A 22,306-nucleotide genomic window follows, 5' to 3' on the forward strand; every position below is an offset into this window, starting at 1 on the left:
GCTCCGCCTGCTAACAGTGCTATTTGGGTGCCTAATTTTGCAGATTCCAGATCAACATTAGTCAATGTTATTTTACAGATATATCAAACTATATTATCATAACTGTATGATATTACGAAGCAAGTGATTTATTTAAATATTTGATCAGAACATTAAAAGCTATTAGTGATAAAGCGAAACGGAAACGAAGCCGAGCTTTAACAAAGGGCCATCAATCTTGTCATGTTTATTTTTAGCCACGGAGGCAGCCTGACCTACAATTTATAGACGTGAGCGTTGGGAATAATTGTCAGGTCTGGGAACCGACTACGCGGGGCATAGGCACCCAATCTCGTCCCCAGGGTGTCGAGCAGTACGCGCCCACCACTGACTGCTCTCTCACCCTGGTATTGGATCATTTGCAATGTGCAAGATTTTTGAAGACGAATGCAAATGAGGAATAGTCTGGTTCCTGTCTGCACGTTACATTAGCGTTTGTTTTTGAATGCGGTGTCTGGGGTAAAATCAAATCGCACGCCGTGAGTTAAGAAAACACGATTGTTTTCGAAGTTAAAATTTTATCCCGCCAATATGCAGTATTAAATTTCATATTAATATGATCAAATTTGAAAGAAAAGTTTTGAGAAGACGTGGACGTTATAATTACACTGATTGTGAAAACACGTACTGCACGTTGGAAATAACAACGCCTAGTACACGATATAAATCATCTACAAGCCAACTGACCTATCGCGGTCACGGTAGACTCGCGTAAGAATCGTGTCAACGCAGTTTGTGAAATATTGTCCAATTACATGATGTACAAATGGACGCGGAAGGCGCAAAATCTGAGACAATAAAACGTAGTGTACATAAACTCTATAGTGTTGTCTAAGGGGCGTGGCTAACTTGCAAACGGCGATAGGTCAATTGCGGTATCGAATAATCAGACTATAGGAAGAAAGTTTCCTGTCCAGGGCTTACTGTTGGAAACGAGGTTGAAAATAAGTAAGCACTAGGGAAGGGGTAAATAGGCACCAGTGTCATATGAAAATCGGACCCCTTTTCCCTATTATTGGTTAATCCCTCGCACGTGACAGGTCACTCTCCCGTATGTAATTCTAAAATAGCATATTCTCGTACCTACGCATGCGCAATACTGCCAATGAGTTCCCATTACATGGTATACAAATATTGAGTGGCTCAGCGTGGAATGGGAGGAATATTATCGCGAGGTAAAGTCCAGATTTTACCGAGCGATAATATTCCTCCCATTTCACAATTTAAAGCCACTCAATATTTGTTTTATATAACTGACATATAGATCCTTGTCATTTGATATATTTGAACTTTTTTCAATACAAAACTGGAGGAAAATGTATTTCTCTCTTCCAAAATACCCCTTCACGAAAATGTTTGAACCTAACGCTGTAGCGCTGGCTCTTTGAAACAATACGCGCTACGCGCAACGCTGAACGCGCACACCAGCATGCATTTGCACACAAATACCGCGTTATGATCCTAACTGTTGAATAGTATTTCCCATTCCCCATGGGCGGATAGTACTTTTTGAGCCGCGGCATGAATGGGAGCAATAACGAATGCCACGTGATGTGAGTTCCACCAATCAAATGACAAGGATCTGTATGTCGGTTATATAAAGTCGGATATTCAGGCTACACAAGAACTTGACACTAGGTCCTGGAACAGCCCACTTGGGCTACAAAACGCGCTTTGAACGAGATGATGTTAATCGAAAAGAACATTTAAAAGTAGGATATAAACATCCACACAATTATCCTTTAAAAACTGGGCGTTTTTTGTGTGTTATTCCTGTATTATGCGTGCGAAAATGAATTTCGGGGTCCACTTTTGCGACCCCATAAATTCGAGCTGTTTTGATGCTAGTTGTGATTTAATTCGTAAAGTGTTCGACTTTTGCGGACGTTGAAGACACCATATTTTTTGCATTGGTGATTGGTCACCGCTGTTCCCGAGACACGCAACGTGTATATCGTACACTAAGAACGACTCGGACACGAAAAACGTATTCGTACTCCGTCGTGTCCGATGCAAACAAGCCGGTTTTTTTTTTCGTCTTTTCTCGGGAACGGTAAAGACATGTAGGTTGGTTTCCTTTCAACCATATTTTTAAAATAGGCTAAGTTAACAATCCAAAACATGAAATTTTCGGGGATTTCAGGACCTAGTGTCCCTTTAACCGTATATTGCGTGCTGCGGGATTCCCCAAATGAGCAATATAGAGTGACTAATTTGGTGGCGTGGGCGCACGTGCACGCCAGGCTCAGGGTGACCGTTTTAGCCGATTTTTGGCTAAATTTGACAGAATTTTTGTTAAAAAAACGAGTCTGACAGAAAATTTGACAGAATGGATTTTTTTGGCAGATTTCTGACAGAATTCTGCAAAAATGGTTATTTGACAGAAAAACAGCAAATTTTAACAAAAAAAGGTACATTTTGTTTTAAAAAGCTTCAATCCTTTCAAACAAACCCTTGCATAAGGGGACAGGTGGCTGGTCTAGGTGCTGAGGTTCACTGGGAAACGAAGTTCGTCCGCGCCGGATCCGCGTTTTGCCCAAAATTTTCCAATAATTTCACAACATCTTTATGTGACTAGGTTGTTTATTATGTAATTTGAATCTTAATTAAGGCAATACTACCAATCTGCATGTGATTTTAAGTGATTAGTGTATTTCGAGTAATTCTGGGGAATTTGGCAGATTTTTGATAAATCTGACAGATTTTTGATGCGCATTCAGCAGAATTTGGCTCTGACCTTACGCTCACCATGGCCAGGCTTGCCATACTAGCCTGCCATCATTTCTGCGGGGAACCGTGAGCATGCTGTTGCGATTTCAAATTCATCGGATCGGAAAACTCCACAAATCGTCCGGGAGATTATAAGTGGTCCTCGATCACTACATGTGTAGCTTCTTCTGATGTCTTCGACGCACTCACAATGCATGATCGACATTGATCTTGAGATGATTGGTGAGTCGTATATTATGCCTTATTTTCACTATCATTACTTGCACCTTATTGGCCAGGTACGAGCAATTACTAGTCACATCCTTTTGCCTTAGGGGCCATTCAGAATGTTCAATGTTTTAAAATTTCGACTTTTTTTCCAAATTATTTTGACCCACCCACCCACCCCTAATTTCGATTAATAAAAAACTGATTTGTGACGCAGTATTAAAAACAAAACATGTACATGTACATGCACTTGCATACATGTACACATTACATCCTACTGGTGGGCCTGTGCGTGTTGCGTGTCCTTTCAGAAAAATGTCCATTGCTGCTGAGTGCTCGGCGTCCAAGTCTACTGAAAAACCACCTCCTCATGCCACAGTGGATATATATACACGTACATGACGTACATGTACAGTACATACAGGGGACGAAGTTGGAAAAGAAACACGCATCGCAATATCAGAACGCTTGCGCGTAGTTCAGGCAAGTCAAAAGATCTTTTTTCTTTTCTTTTTTTGGCTTTTTTTCCCATGAAAATTGAATTTCGATTTTCAATTAATTAGCTTGACCCACCCACCCTCAATTTGGAAAAATAGTCGAAATTTTAAAACACTGAAAATTCTGAATGGCCCCTTACAAAGTGACAGGGTAGAACTAGTCATTATGCAATTGTTACTAGTTTCATTATTTATACACCATGATCTTGAGAATAATTATGACAATGTCTGGAAAACAGAATGAAAGGCTGCGCCCCTCATCATTTATTTCCATGTTTCCTGTGTCAAATGGCTGTTTCTTCATTTCAAACTCAAGCTACACTTATGCACCTAATGTTTCCCCCACCCCACCCCCACCCCCATGCGCTGCCACCCCAGGTCCAATGTCGGGATTTGGTCACGTTTTTCATGCCCCAGGGTGGGGAGTTTGGTCACTCGAATTACATTGTTGCCATTGGCGTACTTCATGGAAATTAAATTACTAGTGTGCCCCACGTATGTATGCCGGGGATTGTCACTTCCATTTTTGCCCGAGGGGTGGGGATTTTGTCACTTCAAAAGTGACAGTCCCCACCTTTTGGGTGGGAAAGCCCGGAGGGGAGGGGTGGGGAAACGTAACAATTGATATGTGCATTACGTCAAAATACTTCACCGTTCACACTAGTTTTTTTTGTAGACAGTCAATACGTACGGTATATTTAAGAAGGTGATTTGTTAATATACCAATTGGTGAATGTGCATGTCTGTGCCGTTTGAATTTCATAACAAGTTTGAAATTCATTTTATTCGAAGGTGAACTTCTCTATTCTTCTACCATCAACCACATGACATAACAGGATGTCGTTTAGGTTTGCTCGGCCGACCCATTCCGATGTTGCTTTTGCCATGAGCCCACTTTTAGACAGGTGTATCAAAGCAACAACTGTAACACATGGCTTTAATGTTGTTCCTGCATGCATAATCCCATAAAAGGGGACTATAGGCCGTTTCGGATTACTTAAAATACATCTTGATCCTGACTCTATTATGCTTCAGTTTCTTTCGAATTACATAATATTCGAAGAAGTCTGAAAGGATCACAACTTATTTTTTTTTTCTCAAATTGTATGGAAAAGTTCAATACGACTTAAATACAATTCTGTTCGATATTTTTACAGCATTATACGTACATTCAAGTTGTATGTAGCCCAATACAGTTTACTTTTTTTGTATTGTTCAACCTGTCCAGTATACATGTTTTCACTTTCTCGGTTATGCATGCAAGAATACCCAGATTTCACATTCATTACAATTGCAAGTCCCCATACACTGTGTACATTATGTGTCGAGCTTTTTATCTGGAAATCCTGATGCGCTTTGGATGTGTAGGGTGAACGAACTTAGTGGCGTGATTCATATTGTTCTCCGAGCGGTATTGCACACTGAGGGGAAAACCCAGAGCACGCAATATCATGATTGAATGTACATTACTGTGTGCGTTCGAGCGTGTTACTCTTGATATTCCCGGGTGCAAGAAAATGTTGCGTGCGCATTATTACTCTCGGTGCAAGAGTACACTCGCCTTTACCCTCGTACCCAACCTCGTCCCCAGGGTGTCGAGCAGTACGCACCCACTAACTGCTCTCTTACCCTGGTATTGGATCATTTGCATGTTCAAACTTTTTGAACACGTATGCAAACGAAGAGTAGTCTGGTGCCTGCATGTGCGTTACATTAGCGTTTGTTTTTGTATGCGGTGTCTGGGGTAAAAACAGCATCAATTCGTCGCGCCGTGACTTATGAAAGCACTTTTTTGAAATTGAAATGTTACAATCTGGCACGCCAATATGCACTATCACATTTCATATTTATATGAGCAAACTGGAAAGAAAAGGAGTATTATTTAGCAGGCGGCGGACGTTATAATTACAATAATCGTGAAAACACGTAATGCACGTTGGAAATAACAACACCAACTACACGATATAAATCCATTACTAACAAATTGCGGTATCGAACAGGATACAGGAAGAAATTGTCCTATCCAGAGCTTACTATTGGAAACGAGGTTGGAATAAAGTAAGCACTGGGGACGAGGTTGCCTCGTGCCCTCAAGAGTATGCCGCACGAGAAATACGCTCGAACTATTTGTTTCGGTTTACTCGGCTGACCTAGGCCTATATTCCCAGGCATTAATTAATAAAAAAAAAAGGCGTTGTACGTGTTTATAGGGACAGACCCTGAGCATGAAATTCGTAATATATTGTTTGTTTTTACAGGTTATTAAAACAAAAGAAACCCAAATGACAGGACCATTTTCTTAATGAACTTCTGCATGTAGCACTTTAAAATCTAGGATATGAAAGCCCAACTAATCAGCCTTCTTTTAGCACAAGAATCATTCAAATCACTCATTTACTTTTCAAGTTACGGAATTCTAAACAAAAACACCGTTTTAAATTTCTGTCAACGGATCGCAATAAAGGTAAATTTTCTTTCAGCAAAACGGCAACAGTTCTCATACAGGGATGTACGTGTACTGTTTTCGTTTTGCTAAGGGAACACTCACCATTTTTTGTGATTGAAATTTAAACTGTGTTTTTGTATAAAATTTCGTAACTTGAAAAGTAAATGAGTGATTCGAATGATTCTTCTGCTTAAAGAAAGCTTATTAACTGGACTTTCATATCCTAGATTTTGAAAGTTCTACATATAGAACTTCATTAAATAATAAGTCCTGACATTTGGGTTTCCTTGTTTTTTACTCACCATCCTTATCCAGTATTTTGTTTCAAGATAACACGCAGTAAAAAGAAAACAAATTGCCAGTGTATCCCAAAAAGGTTGGTTACTGTTTCAAGTGATCACCGCGTGCAGAAAAGCATGCAAAGAAAATCAATATAATTATACCGCTCATCCAAAATCATAAGAAGTATATTCTAAGGAAAATATGAAAGTTGGCCGGCGGTGACAGCTCGGTGTTGTCTGTTCCGATAACCCGCACATAAGAGTGTGTTACTTCCGGTAAGGGTCAGGGCTAGGGTCAGGGTGATAGGAAAATGTGCAATCGGAACATAGGGGTGTCGAAACATAGGGGTGTAGGAACGTAAGAGGTGTAACCAAAATTGGCGTATTAAATCCACCTTCAGATATTTATTCACAATGTAAATAAGGTTGTTTTGTAATTGAATGATTTTTTAGTAGTTTTATTGTATATTTGATAATGCGAATTTGCAATTTGGAATTTTATCTTGCATATTTTGTTCTCTGTTGATCGGATTTCACTGAAATGGTAGTTTGATCAAGTGGACAAACTGTGTATTGGTTCGTTAATCACAGAATAAGTAATGGTTGCTACCCATGCGAGATGATGGCGACCACAAATAGTGTTATCCAAAAGCCTGGTTCGCATGAATTAATGTCTATTTATGGTCTGTGTAATGAATATTTTTGTAACAAACGTCATTTTACAGACTTTGCCTACGGAGAGAGGAAATAAATCCGACTCAGTATGTACATTTGCTACGAGCTCATCTAGCGCAGAATTGAAGCACAATGTCAGACTCCAGTGATGGTAAGTCCAATCGGTGAAAGGTTTCATTCAAGGGCATTTTTTGTATTAAAGACTCCATATCATTAATGATATGTTCTTACATAACTGCAACCTGAGATGAGCCTCAATTCCAGCGACAATGCAGTTCTTCACCAAGAGTTTGCCATGGAGAGTCCGTTTTTCAAATTTACGGTCGACCAAACAGGACCCGTTTTGAATGATTTGCGCATTGCGTTCTGACACCTTACAAAGAAAGCAATATGTTGATAAAAAGAAGGAAAAGGGCTAACAAATAGTCAAATCATACGCTTACGAAAGTCCTGACCGAAGACAACGAATAATTTTGAATGTGCCGCGCTGCGATATTTTTCGACCATCACCCCAATGCACTGGAAAAAATTAACTCTCCATGACAAAGTCTTGGTGGCGCACTTCAACCACCTGATTAAGATGTATCTACAACTTTGTATACTTGGTATTGGATAATATCGGACCTAAAATACACAAAACAATTCCCTTGATAAACCATCACAAAAATTTACATATTCCTTCTTGGTTATGGCAATAATCCTTAAGTCTTACTTCTAATTTTGCAGATGATTTTGGGCAAAAGTTACCACCGCTACACATCTACCTTAAGAGGGTTCTGGACAAATACCCGGAAGGTGGACAGATCTTGAAGGTAGGAATATTCGTCTGTACATGCTGCAAAAAGATTATTGTTAGAAATGTTGAAACGTGTTTTCAAATTTGTACATAACAGAAACGATTTTCAACATAATTTATTCGTTTTCCCCCTTTATACATGAAACTGGCCATTATGAAAGAGAGAGCATAGTTAAAGCTGTCCTGTTGAATATAGATATATGTCAATTTCAGGAGCTTGTGCAGAATGCAGATGATGCAGAAGCAAAGAATGTCGTTTTCCTTTACGACAAGTCGCAGCATCCAAGCCATCAATTGTGGTCTGAGACATTGAAGGACTTCCAAGGACCAGCCCTGTATGCCTACAATGATGCAACCTTTCAGAAGCAAGACTGGTACAACATCCAGCACCCTGAGCAGAGTGGGAAGCTGGAAGATCTTTCCAAGGTTGGGAGGTTTGGCCTAGGCTTCATATCCGTCTACCATCTTACAGGTGAGTAACATGTATATACACTATGACAACTTCCTTGTCATCAACATATACTCTTTATATTAACAGTGTACCTCTTATTGCAGAAGTGGTTTTCTAAGGGTTGACCTTTTTTCTCACAGACATGCCCTGCATCATCAGTGGAAAGAAAATCGGTTTCTTGGACCCACTAGAGAAGCACTTCATCCATGACCCACACACCAACACAAGATACAGAGGCAGACGTGGTAAGAAGTGGAAGATGACATCCGATCTCCTGGCTGAATTTCCAGACCAGTTTTCACCTTATCTGATTGACTTGTTTCACTGTAATCACAACAACTTTGACAATGGTAAATTAGAGGGTACTATTTTTCGCTTTCCGTTGCGAACCAGCGAATCACTGATCAGTAAGTCGGTTTTCACTAATCGTAAGCGTATGCTTGACCTCTTTGCGTCATTCCAGAGAGATGCAGAGATATCCATGTTGTTTCTCAAGCATGTAGAATCCATAAGCGTTTACGAGAGAGACCAAAGGTCTGAGAATCCTAGGCTTATCTGTAGAGTACAGATCCACCAAGAAGATCGTCAGCAGCTTCATATGGACAGAACGACATTCCTGAGCCGGATTCTCTTGAAGCAAGACATTCAAACCATGAGCAGTGTGCGTATCGAGAAGCAAACTGCACAACAGACAGCTCAAACGACCAGCAGATACATCACCTTGAACATCTTAAAGAACCAGAGTACATCCAGACGTCTCCAGGAACTGAGCCAAGATGATGAATTGAAGTTGCTGCCATGGATGGGGATGTCCTTCCGAATTAGCTTCGCGGGAGGTTTAGGTGACGAACAGCAAAGTGGCCGTGTGTTTTGCTTCCTACCATTGCCAGAGAGTGAGAGGACTGGATTACCAGTCCACGTTCACGGCTACTTTGGTCTTGGAGACAACCGTCGCAGTATCAAGTGGCCAGATCAAGAGTCCCAGCATGACAACAAGGCACTCTGGAACAAGCTCCTCACACAGGAAGTCTTTCCTGAAGTCTATGCAAAGGTCATCCAAGCTGCTATAAAGAAGAGTAAAGATCCCTCTGATCCAACGCAGCCGTTAGATGTGTATAGAGCATGGCCTTCAACCGGGCACGTTAAGGCAAATTGGTCGGCAGGAGTCCGAAACTTCTTGCAGCTGTTAGCAAACGAGCCCATCTTGTACACAGAACATGATGGCGGCTCCTGGATGAAGCTAAAGGACCTGTATGTTGACCCAAAGGGAAGTGCTTTGGTTGCAAAAGTGCTGAGAATCAAAGGTTGTCCAGTTGCACAGCCTCCAAACCACATTCTCGAGTCTCTTCGATGGGCAGGTGTGAGTTACAACACGGTTACACCTGCACTCGTGAGACAGTACATCAGAGGGGATCCACTGCGGTTCCTGTCACGTGACGAGAAGTTAAAGCTTCTTAAGTATGTGACTAGTGACACAGTTTGTGATCTGAATAACCTGTGTCTACTTCCCTTGCAGAGTGGTGATTTCGTTACGTTTCGTAAGAATGCGCCAAAAGTGTACATTGCAACCACAGAGAATCCAAGTTCTCTGATCCCAAATGGGGCATCAAGATTCGCTGCAAGTGAACTCCCAGCTTCACTGCAGACAGATCCCAGAATAGAGCAATACACACAGCTTAAACACCTTGGCGTTAATGATGTGGCACCTCTATTGAAAGAGATGCTTCCAAGCACATGGAGAGGCGGAACAGATGATACCGTACCATGGACCCCAGGACAGGGCCAACAACCAACAAAGGAGTGGTTGGCGGAGTTTTGGAGATGGTTGGTGAAAACAGATCTTGACGCATTCAAAGGTGTTCCCCTCATTCCGGTAGCACACGATCGCATTGCCAGACTACAACATAATAGGCTCATTTGCCAGGCACAGGCGGGAGGCTCTAATTGGCGTTCTCCAGCACGCTTATCCGATAACATCTGCTTCTTTCTGGAGTCTGTCGGAGCAGTTGTTATACGTGATCTCCCATCTTATGTAAGTGATCATCCACGCATCAACAGATTTGTTAGTGCTGCAACGCCTGAAGGAGTAATCACTATCCTAGAAGCATGCACCCACAATAACATTGTTGAACACGTCAAGAGATTAGCTGCAAGCACAAAAGACGAACTGCGAGCATTCTTTGCAAAAGCCCAGCATTTTACGACCCGGCAAAGTGACATCTTGAAGTCTCTTCCTTTCTTTCTAGGAAGTGATGGGAAATATGTCTCAGTGAAGACATGTCCACTTGCAGTCCCCGGTGACTATTTTGGGTTACCAGTGAAAGCTTTGAGACGCCGATGTCTTATTATAAGATCTGACGAGTCAGACAACCTGCTGACACGACTCGGGGTTCACAAGCAACCAGTCGATGAGTTTCTACGAATAAACGTCCTCCCTGCAGTACAGGAAAGGTTCTATAGTGACGGTGATTCACTGAAGATCATGAACTGGGTCTTGGAGCAACCAAGATTTGACGAATTGGTGGCAGACCTCAAGTTTATTCCGATTTCTGAAGGCAGAGCAAGTCCAAAGGGGCTGTTTGAGCCCACTAAAACCCTGCAGGTGATGTTTAGAGGCAGCAGCAAGTTTCCGGTGGGACCTTATTCCAAAGGCCGACTGTTAATCAACTTGAAACGGGTCGGACTCAAAACAGAGGAAGACGTGGCAGCTGATGATATTTTGAGGTGTGCAAATGAGGTTTCGCGAACAACAGGTCGGGCTAATGTTGAAAGGGGATCAGTCCTATTACAACACATCAACCGCTATCCAGGTATCCTACGTCAGCAAGTCAAGAGGAACAGGATATGTAAAGCACTATATAAGTTTCTTGAAGACTTGTCTTGGGTTCCGTGTGTAGCTTCACGGCCTGCTAACTACCCTAACAAGGCTGGTTGGATTGCAAACTCCCATACACTCTACTCACCCACACAAGTAGGACTCATTGATTCTGCTCTGCTTCAAGGCTCTGTGCTTCCTCTTGTCAGTTTACGTGACGTCAGAGATGAACTACTGGATGCCTTTGGATGGAAAAAGAATCTTGATCCCAGCAACTACCAACACGTGGAACGAGTTGTGCTTCATCTGAAGAATGTAGCAAACAGCTACCAGAATGTTCATGGTAATGTGTATCTCGTTTCTCATACCGTTTCTGAGATATATTCCTTCCTCATTCGAGCAGAGAACGTACAGTTGAGCCACCTTTTTCATCAGCACATGAAAGCCTCACAACCATGGGTGTGGCATGGTTTTGGGTTCACTACTCCTGACAAAATGGCCATGAGCAATGGGACACTTGGCATTACGTTGACCCCTTATCTACGCCTTGTTCCTCAGGATTGTGTCCAGTACAAACGTTTCCTAAACAACATGGGTGTCCAGGAGACCTTCCAAGACAGCGCTCTTTGCGAAGTGCTGCAAATTGTCAGTCAAAAGCATGGAGCCAACTCGGTTACCAATAAAGAGGATTACGAGACTGACTTAAATCTTGTCTGCAACATCTTACGGCACATGGTAAACCAAGAACGATTTGACAACAAGATGTCGGGAATCCTCGTTCCATGTAGAATTCGGAGAGGAGAAAGAAAGCTACACATGGCAAGCTCATCTCAGTGCCTGTATGTTGATGAGGAGAGACTTGCAAGGCAGATATTCGAAGAAGGTTCCCAAGACTTCGACAGGCCAATAATTCATGAGTTAATACCGAACTTGGTGGCTCAGAGATTAGGATTGCAACCACTGAGTCATGTGATTGCTCCTGTTGAAGCAGTAGAATATGGATACGAGGTTGCCGGTCCACACGAGACGACAGTAAATGCAATCAAGCGAAATCTTGACATGTACAAGGAAGGGCCTGGAATCTTTAACGAGTTGATTCAAAATGCTGATGATGCTGGAGCTACTGAAGTCAAATTCCTTCTAGACTGGCGCGACAACAAGCAAACAGCTCACGACCTTCTGGGTGAAGGAATGAAGTTATGTCACGGACCTGCTCTCTGGGCTTATAACGATGGCATTTTCTCAAAAGATGATATTACAAATATCTGCAATATAGCGGCCCAGAGCAAAAAAGATCAGCTGGACAAAGTTGGGAGGTTCGGATTGGGATTTACGTCAGTTTATCACTTGACAGATGTTCCAAGTGTTGTCAGCGGACCCTATGTACTCATTTGTGATCCAAGAACAACCCATCTTGGGTCCCGTGTTAAGCCGGCACAACCAGGCATCAAACTTGATCTGACATATGACAACCACAGACGGACGCTTGAGAGTTATCCGAACCAGTTCCAACCATACAATGGCATCTTTGGTTGTAAGCTGCCAGAGGCTGCACACTTCGAGCACACACTCTTTAGGTTACCACTGCGGACAAAAGCGGAAGCCGATGGCCAACAGCCCAATCAAATTTCAGATTCTGTCTTTGATTCCAAAAAGAGTACAGACCCATTGTTAAAGGCTTTGCAGAAGTCGGTGTCTACTCTGCTCCTCTTTACCCAGAACGTGAATAAAGTTACCGTGGAACAGCTTGAGTCTCAAAACATCAAGAACATGACAACAGTGATGTCTGTCACTGTTTCACAGGTCAGACAGCTGCCACGGTCAATTACAGCACCAACAAATAACTTGAAAACTCAACGTGGTATCCTGAAGGCAACAGCAAAACGTTTGAAAGTCCCAGACCAAGGCCTTCCAGTTCCAGAAACAACCATGATTGTGAAGATGAATCAAGAAACGTGCATATTGGGCGTAGCTGCCAAAAAGAAACCAAAGCAAAAAACATGTCACTTCATCGTGAGCTCCTGCATGGCAACAGGAAGGCCTCTAGATCTCGCTCTCACCAAAGAGGGCATCAAAGCTGGAGTTATGCCATGTGGTGGGGTTGCAGCACAATTAAAATCTGGTGAAAGAGGGTTGACCCCTGAATCCACACAGGGTAAGGCCTTTAGCTATCTCCCTCTTGATGTCTCCACCGGGTTACGCGTTCATGTCAATGGCAACTTCCTGCTTCAACCTAACCGCCGCCAGCTGTGGAGCAAACCCTCATCTGACACGGGAGAATTTGAGACCCGTTGGAATATCTGCTTCATGGAATCAGTCTTGTTGCGTGCTTTTTTGAATCTACTGAAAGATCTTCAAATGTTGCAAGGACAAGGTGTTGTCGATACTCGCAACTTCCAGTGTTTGTGGCCAAGATGGAGTGAGTCCGAAAGTGACTTTCATCCTTTCGTTAAAGCCTACTACAGGGAGATAGGAACTAGTGGCGATGCCCCAGAAGTATTCTTTGTCCAAAGTAAGTGGGTATCAGTGCATCAATGCTTCTTCACTGATTGGAGTCGGACAGATCCAGAACAACTGAGACGAAGCATAAAAGCCGTGCTAGACAAGCATCAGGACCCGAAACGATGTGTGGAACTGGGAAAAGATGTAGTTCACAGCATCAATCAAGCAGGCGCTCAAGGGGTTTTCGACCGCAACACCTTCAACATCCAGCGATTCTTGTCTGAGGTATTCTTTCCGATGTTGGAGAATAACCCTCATGACATCGAGTCGACACACAGGAACAGTATTGTTCTTCACATGTTGGACCTTCGTCTTGGAGAAAGAAAACTTGCAGATTATGATGAATCACTGAGGGCTACAGAGTGCATACCGACCTCCCCAGAAGGCGAAGACTTGGCAAGACCTCAGGATTTGGTGAATCCCGAATCACCAGTTGGATCACTGTATAGCGAGACTGACTGTCGGTTTCCACATGGGGAGCAGTACCGTAAACAAGAACGTCTTTTGTCTTTATTCCAGCTAGGAATGGCTTCACATGACTTATCTTGGGATGATATCTGTGAGAGAGCCCAATCATTGTCAGAGGGGGAGAATGTTGACCAGAGATGCGTAACTCTTCTGAAGCTGATCGATGAAAAACTCAGAAGGTATGACGAACCGACACCCGATCAAAGGAAACAAATCCGGCAGGCAGCTTTTCTTCCAGTCCTGAAGAAGCCCCCAGGCTATCCTATCGATTGGTTTCAGACTGACGACGAGTTTATGCCAGCAGACATGCTTCATACACGAGAACACAAGAACCTTCTTGGTTCAGTTCGACCACTCTTGGACGAGAAGAGATTGGGGTCTGACGCAATGAGTGACAAGGTCAAAACCTTTCTGGGTTTCACAGGAAAACAATTTGCAGTTGGTGATGTCACTGCACAGCTTGTTATTCTAATTGATCGAGCACCTAAGTCGGCTGTGCAAACATCTGCTATGGTGCGCAGCATATATTCATTCCTCCAGAGCACAATCTGTGCAGTGTCTCCAAACGGTGATGTTACTATCAAAGAAGAGCACCGTGCTGCTGTTAACGAACTTCGTTCAATGGGATTTGTCTTCTGTGATGGCAAATTCAGAGAGTGTACGCAACTAGCTTTTAACTACGAAGGCAAACATGGACCATATCTGTACAAAGTTTCCCATGAGCTAATTTCATTCAGCAACCTGTTGCGGATTTGCGGTGTAAGAGATCGTTTTCAGCTGGAGGATTTTCTTCTCGCTCTCCAGCTTCTAAAGAACACCCATGGTGAGAAACCTCTAAATCAATCAGAACTGAAAACCGCGACGTCGATGTTGTCAGAAGTTGTGTCATTGTTGACAGGAAAGCATGGAGAACATGCTGAAGGTAGCCAGCAAAGCAGCTTGCAAACAGGCTTAATCTATGTCCCAGATAACTGTGGGATCTTGCGGTCACCCGAAGAACTGACATATAACGATATTGAATGGGAGGGAAGTCGTGACGAAGAGAAGTACACACATCCAGATATAACATCCCGCGATGCTCAGGTTTTGAATATCATCACACAAAGGCAGAAGTACATCGGTAGCTGCTCACCGTTGCATGGTTTTGCAATAGATTTCGGCCAGAGTGAAGAATTAACGGATCGTCTGAAAAACATACTGGGGGCGTATCCAAACGTCTCTGATGTATTCAAAGAGCTTCTTCAAAATGCCGATGATGCAGGATCAACAGAGATACACTTCGTTTATGACCCACGTTATCACGAAGCAAAGAAGGTCGTATGTGATTCCTGGGCTGCCGTAGGAGAACTTCCATCGCTCTGTGTGTATAATGACAAGCCATTCACTGAAGCAGACATCAAAGGCATTCAAAAGGTAGGCGTTGGTGGAAAGAGAGACGACATAACAACAACTGGGAAGTTTGGAATCGGTTTCAATGCAGTCTACCACCTGACTGATTGCCCGAGTTTCCTGAGCAACAGTGACACCCTTTGTGTGTTTGATCCGCTGTTGATGTTATCTCCAGAGACGAAAAAGTCTTCACCAGGGATGCATCTAATGGCAAACGATCGGTTCAGGGAGAAATTCCCTGACATGTTGAGAGGATATCTTGAGGATATACCAGCCTTTAGTGGAAAGGGGGGAACAATTTTCCGATTACCACTCAGAACACAGCCATCAGGGCTCTCCAGAGAGACTTACCATTCAAGCAGAGTGCAGGAATTGCTTGGTGACTTCAAGAAGGTGTCCCAGGAAGCACTTCTTTTCTTGAACAACATCAAATCGATCAGTGTTTCGTGTATTGATGAGCACACCAACAAACTGACAACAGAGTACCATATCAGTGCAAAGTTATCGGAACAAGATGAAGAACGACGTGCAAGGTTCACGAAGCACCTCAAGCTTTTCACTGATAACCCCTCTGAGACAGTTGAGCCGATGTCCCTTGTCTACAATCTCGTGACAAGTGACTCACATGGCGCAGAACAAACATGGCTCATTTCTCAGAGGCTGGGGTTTGAAGGTTCTCCTGCTGAATGTATGCCAGCTTTAAGCCTAAAAAGGCCCCTTCCCCGTGGTGGAGTAGCCGCTCTCCTCAGGGACAGCAGACCGGTGATGGCAGCAAGTCAGCTGCACAAGGCCTACTGCTTTCTCCCGCTGCCGGTGCACACCGGATTACCAGTGCATGTGAATGGGACGTTTGAGTTGGATTCGGCAAGAAAGAATCTCGCAAAAGGCGACGATTATACGATGGTTGATTCTTCTGACGAGAGTGGTCTCATCCATAGATGGAACCGAATACTTGTGCAACATGTGCTTGCCCCGGCCTATGCTACATTAATTGAGCACGCCGGAGGAATACTACTTGGGGTAGCTGATACCGAGTCTTTGAAACAGCACCTTTCGCAGTATGATGACCTTTTCCCAAAGCGTTTGGAGAACTATCATGGAGAGTGGAAACTCCTGGCAAAGGCGACGCTCCAGTACATCGGTAGGAAAAACCTGAAGGTTTTACCTGTTGTGCGTCAAACCAAAGATGCTGTCACAACTACCTGGCATCATCCAAATAGTGTTGACAGTCTTGCTTTCACGGATAACTTCGATCCGGCATTGCCTGAAGCAGGTGTGAGCTTAGTGAGAGATGATGAAGTACGGGATTTAATACGCTCCTTTTTGCTGAGGGTCAACTTTAACCTGCTGGCCAGCTCCCGGAATATATGTTTGGCGTTTCAAGCTTGTGGTGTCGAGGCAAAGTTTGTAAATCCAAAGTCAGTAGTTCAACATCTTTCTTCTCACCCAGTGGCACAGGCCCTCCCTGCTCCTTTGGAGACAACCGATTTCAAGAACATCAAGACTCTTCATACTGTGTTTGAGTACTGCCTTGAAGGTGTCGAAAATCCAGCTGAGTTGAACGGCTTACCCATCCGTCTGACGAATGATTGCATACTGCGTGAGTTTTCAACAAGTGATGGTTCATATGTGACGGACCACACCATGGTACTACCTTTTCTGAAGGATATATTCCTTCACAGCAGGCTTGTTTCATCTTGCATTGCTTGGTTCAAGAGGAAAGAGAATTCCGAGGCAGCTTATAGCAGTGGAGTGCTTAAGCAGTTTACCATCACTGAGCTTGCCCAACACCTTGGGAAGCATCTGCCAGAGAGCTGGCAAGGTTGCAATCAGCACGTAGAGTGGACGCCAGACACAGAAGGCCATCCCTCCGAGTCGTGGCTTGGACACCTTTGGGCATTCATCTGCAGCGAGACATTACAGGATTCCTCCCTCGATTGCATCAACCACTGGCCAATATTCCCCACTACGTCGGGAAAACTGGTGCCACCTTCTTTGTCCAAAACTGTGTTACTCCTGCAAAACCAAGTAGGGTTAGGGATGGAAATAGCCAATGTGCTGCGCAAACTTGGTCTCCCTCTTATTTCGCGGACCCTTATGTGTGAGCTCAGGACAACCTTCCTCACTGGTACTCAAGTGCAAGTACACCATGCACCACCACGACTAGACGAACTACTTGCGAAACACCTAGCCCTGCCAGCCTCAAGACAAGATGTGACAGATGTGATCGCATTCGTGCTAAAAACAGGCGGAGGCTTTGGTCGTCTGACGCTCCAAGAGTGCGACACTCTACTTCATTATTTCCAAGAGGACGAGAATCTGTCGGAGGACAGCAAGAAGACTATCAAAAAGCTCTCAGTTTTCAAACTTCTAAAGGAACAAAACACCACTGATCTTCACCGCTACGATGACTACCACACTGCAGAAGGCTACGCGATGTTGATGGTTGAGTCCAAGACATGGATGGACAACATGCACTGTGTTATTCTGGAGCCCAATCGTAGCTTGAATCTGATCTACGAACAGCTAGGAATAACGCCCATCACACAAGCTGACATGTATCTCAAGTACATACTTCCAAGCTTCCTATTGCTCAGTCAAGAGGGTCGATTACAGCACGTCAAATTCATCAGAGACAGCGTTCTAGGCAAAGCTTCAGAACAGGAGAGGAAAGAAATTATTGAGCGTCTTTCCCACATTGCGTTCATTCCAGACAGAACGGGTATACCTCGACAAGCATGCTTTTTTTACGACGGTGATAACTCTGTTTTCAAAGCGTTGATTGATCCAATAAAGCTACTGCCTGAATCCATGGGAACCCTGAAATGTTTCCTGGAAAGGATTGGTCTCCATTCAACAGTTACTCAAGCCGACTTCCTACAGTTTTCACAGGAGGTAGAAAAAAGGTCGGGTGAGGTCAAAGACAAGAACGAAAGAGATGCATTGTGTCGCATTTCTCGTCTTCTGACAGATCAACTGAATTTCAACAAAGAGCTCCGCAATCCAGACTTCCTGAAGAAAATCTGTACGATTAAGTTCGTTCAGTCGGTGACAATCAAGAAAGAGCTGCTTGACATCCACCCTGCATGTTCTTTGACGAGCAGTGATAACAAGAAAGTACCCCCATTCGTTGCATACAAAGGATCAGTGTCGGGGGAACATTTGGAGCTCGTCTGGTCAGTTTGTGTGATACTACCGAATGGGGCCATACCGAGAGACGACAAACTAACTAAGGACGTTACTGTTCATGAATGCCTTGGAATTGAAAACGTGATTGTTGACAAAGTTGTTTCGCACACCCAAAACATCTGTGGGCTGATGGAGACACACAATGCGATTCACAAGAAAGACACACTGCCTTCAGAACAGAGAAAGACGTTCAAAGGCGTCATGGGTAAGATTTTGGGCTTCTTGAATGGAAGCATGCGTAAGCACAGTGATGACATTAAACGTCGGTTGAAGTGCACTCCAGTATGTCTTGTGGAGGAAGGCAGTGTATTGGTCAGAGCAGATCAGTTAGTATTTGAAATGGACAAACATCTAGAGCCCTCTTTGCGACCGTACTTGTACAAAGCGCCACGAGAATTGTCCGATTTCGATCCTGTCTTCAAACTGCTTGGAGCCCAGGAGTCATGTTCCTTGGACCAACTGGCAGGAGTTTTGGCGTCAATGAAAGTGGAATGTGGTGATGAACGTCTGGGTCCCAACGAAAAGAATACAGCCGTGTGTGCTGTAGGAGCAATAATTGGCCTGTTGGACAGTGGGAACGGTCAATCAAGGTTTTCTGTACCCGAGCTGTATTTGCCAAATACAGAATACTTCATGAGGAGGTCGACAGATCTTTATTATGCCGACCCAAACCAAATGGATCAATACAACCTTGCATCCACAGACAGAGAATTCGTCCTTCCCTTAAAGCAGTGCGGATTTGAGGTTCAGGATGAAATGAGGCTCATTGAACTTCTTCAAGAGTCTCTCCGACCTAAGAATCTTGGTGATGAGATGAATGAGAAGCCGTTAGAAACCAATAAAGACTGTCCTGCTGGACAGCATTGTGAGTATCTGGAAGGTGTTAAGCGAAAGGTGAAATCAGAGGAGATGACTCGAGTCTTGCTAAGACTTAAGCAACACCAGTCCGAAAACAAACAACTAAGTGCTGACATCAAACAGCACATAGTACAACTCCAGCAATTTGACAAATTCGTCTGCAAAGTGGAATTGAAATTTGGCTTATACGACAAGAATGGGCATAAGATTGCTGAACGGAAATACTCCCGGGAAGCGTACTTCAACAAATCCACAAATGAAATATGCCTACGGCACTCTTCGCCATCTCAGCAAAGGGGTCCTACTTCCAGACAAATCGCAAACAGTTGCAACGCACTCCTAGAACATCTGTTGGATGTGTATCATTTGAGTATCTTTATAAGTGTCTTGGACTGTAAGAGTCTGGACAAGATGAATTTGATTCTTTCCCAGTCTGAGATCCCCGAGTACGATATCACAGCAAGAGCTCTCCAACCGGACGAGTACAGACCAGGAACTCTTATACCAAGCGATATCCATCACCTGCTTGATCACGATCCGTACAACCTTTTCCGCGAAGGTGAGATAGTAGGTTATGAAAGAAACATTGACGAAGGCGACCAGTTGCAGTATGATGACAATGACGACCTTGCTGATGGTGCTACTGAGAAAATCTATGCAAAAATCCTTGAGCAGATTGACAAGAGGGATGAGACAGTCAATTTATCGAGACAATACAAAATTGACGTTGGAAGAAAGGATCCCATCACTGTTAAAGTGACTACCCTATATAAATTTCTGCGACCAAAGAAACAGCCAGACATGACAGTCGTTCCTTTCACTGGGGAACCTACATCTGATGTCCCACCTGCGGCGCATTTTGACCGAGCTCTTCCAGAAGACATGCAGAAAGACGAAGAGCAGATTAAGAAGGAGGTTGACGAGGTATTTGGACTACCGCCAGAAGAACGCAAAAAGGTTTTGCATCGTCTCTTTCGCAAGTGGCATCCCGATAAGAATCCAGGCCAGCAGGACCGTGCCAATAAGGCATTCCAATTCCTCAAACAGGAAATTGAAAGGCATGAAAGGGGCTATGAGTCCAACCAGCGGTGTTCTAATCAATATTCCAACTGGGAGTCAGAGGTTAATAGGGACAGGGAGGAAGCCAGAAGATATCAAGAGAGGTATTACCAAAGTCGGTCCAGCGCTAGTTCAAACAGATCATATGATAACTTTGTACCACCGTCCTTTACCAGAGAGACCCCAGATCCACGAAAAGCACGGCTGTGGTTCCGTCAGGCCAAGGAACACCTAAAGGTTGCAGAGCAGACGAGTCAACATGACCCAGTTCCGACTCAATGGATAGCCTTCCAAGTACATCAGGCCGCAGAAACTGCTCTTAAAGCAGCTCAGTACAGTCTGGATGGACGTCCGGATATAGAGAGTAACGATCTAATATCTCTAGCAAGTGCTGTTGACCAACACAGGGACGTAACCTCTAACCGAGTGTCTGAAGTAACACATGAACTAGTTCGTCTGAGTTGTGACTTCAGAAAACCTCGCTACCCGCAGAGGAACTCAAAGACAAGTGGACAGGAGTACAGTGATTTCCGCACAGCAGAAGTTTTGAAGAAGTGTGGAGAACTGCTGAACCTTGTCCAAGAAATCATCGGTATCAGGTTGTTTTAAACAACATGATACGAAGCTGAAACAAGAAGCTTCATTCCCTTATGACAATAAATGAACAAGTGGCTGGAAGAGCCTAACTGTTCATTTGTGGGAAATTTGTTCACTTCATTTTTAGTATGCTAAATGTCCCGTCTATCTTTCATCTGACATAGAATATGTACGCGTACCTTCGATGCATACATGCTTAGTCAGAGATACCCGAGCCAGGAGGAACTGCAGCTTTTGAAGCTGACTTTGAAAACGCTAATTTAATATTTTACCATTTATATATGTACGCACTGAGCAACTAGGTAGGGAGATTATACTGCTTTGAAATAAAATTTGGACACTGTCGAAAGCTTTTCGAAGATTCCTACGCCTGAGTCTGTCTTGTGCCTGTTTGTAGCCAAGTAGCAGGTGATTTGTTCAAAGAGATCATTGTGAGCTTGTTAACTGTAGCTAGTATTAACGGCAGGGGTTTTCCTTAGCGGTCGCCCGCTCGCCAAATGCGAGTGAAAACAGCGGCGGGCGAGTCAAAACCCTCCTCTCAGTAGTCCGACGGGCGAGTCAAAAAACTGTTAAAAAAATAAAAATAACGAAATTTTCCCTACAGTATTTTTCAATCAATCAAAATAAAAAGTTAAGGGTGATACAACACATGAATGCTTTTGCCACGCCGACCGAAATAAAAACATTGGTAGTTTGAATTCATATCACTCCATGTATATTCGCAGTGCGCTGGGCATTGAAATCCCAACGACGAATACGACACGAGGCGAATCAACGTGTATTTGCCATTACACATTGTGCACACATGCAGCGCACGTGATTTACATGTACTTCGTCTGCAGTCCACACGGGTACGGTACGGACGTGCGTACGTTAACATCGTATTCGTATCATACAACGTGGTGAGGAGAAAACTTTCATGACAGTTTCACTGCCAAAACTAGTGCCCGAACGGATTCTTGGGATGATTTCTTGAACACTATCAAACGAATGTACCGAAAAGATGAGGACAATATGAGATTCGAGGGGCCTATTTTGAATGTAAAGACTAGTGAATGTAAAGTGGACCGTGCTCCAGAAAACGTTTTGGATTGACGTGACCAGCGTAAGTTTGTGGGTCGCCCGCCCGCAGCGCTTCTTGGCTAGGCACGCTGATTGCACCATTCTTCGCTAGAAATGCATGGCGCGCGCGAGAGATGTTTTTTTTTTTAAATACTGGCCTTCTCACTCATTTTCAAACAAGTTAAAACAGTTCAGTTTATACTAACTTGGTAAACTCCCATTAATACCACGACTGTGTGCAATGT

The 22,306-nt window shown here is 43.7% G+C and overlaps 1 protein-coding gene across 1 annotated transcript; it reads left to right on the forward strand.

Moving 5' to 3' along the window:
- Nucleotides 1–2,811: 2,811 nt before the first annotated feature.
- Nucleotides 2,812–21,352, forward strand: LOC119731263 (sacsin-like). The gene is made up of 5 exons (XM_038204396.1): nt 2,812–2,991; nt 6,926–7,026; nt 7,602–7,687; nt 7,885–8,143; nt 8,263–21,352. The coding sequence occupies exons 2-5, from the start codon at nt 7,008–7,010 to the stop codon at nt 21,009–21,011; spliced, it is 13,113 nt and encodes a 4,370-aa protein (XP_038060324.1). The 5' UTR covers nt 2,812–2,991; nt 6,926–7,007; the 3' UTR covers nt 21,012–21,352.
- The last annotated feature ends 954 nt before the right edge of the window (nt 21,353–22,306 follow it).

The sequence above is a fragment of the Patiria miniata genome, unplaced genomic scaffold, assembly GCF_015706575.1.
Source record: "Patiria miniata isolate m_02_andy unplaced genomic scaffold, ASM1570657v1 HiC_scaffold_23, whole genome shotgun sequence".
Classification (NCBI taxonomy): domain Eukaryota; kingdom Metazoa; phylum Echinodermata; class Asteroidea; order Valvatida; family Asterinidae; genus Patiria; species Patiria miniata.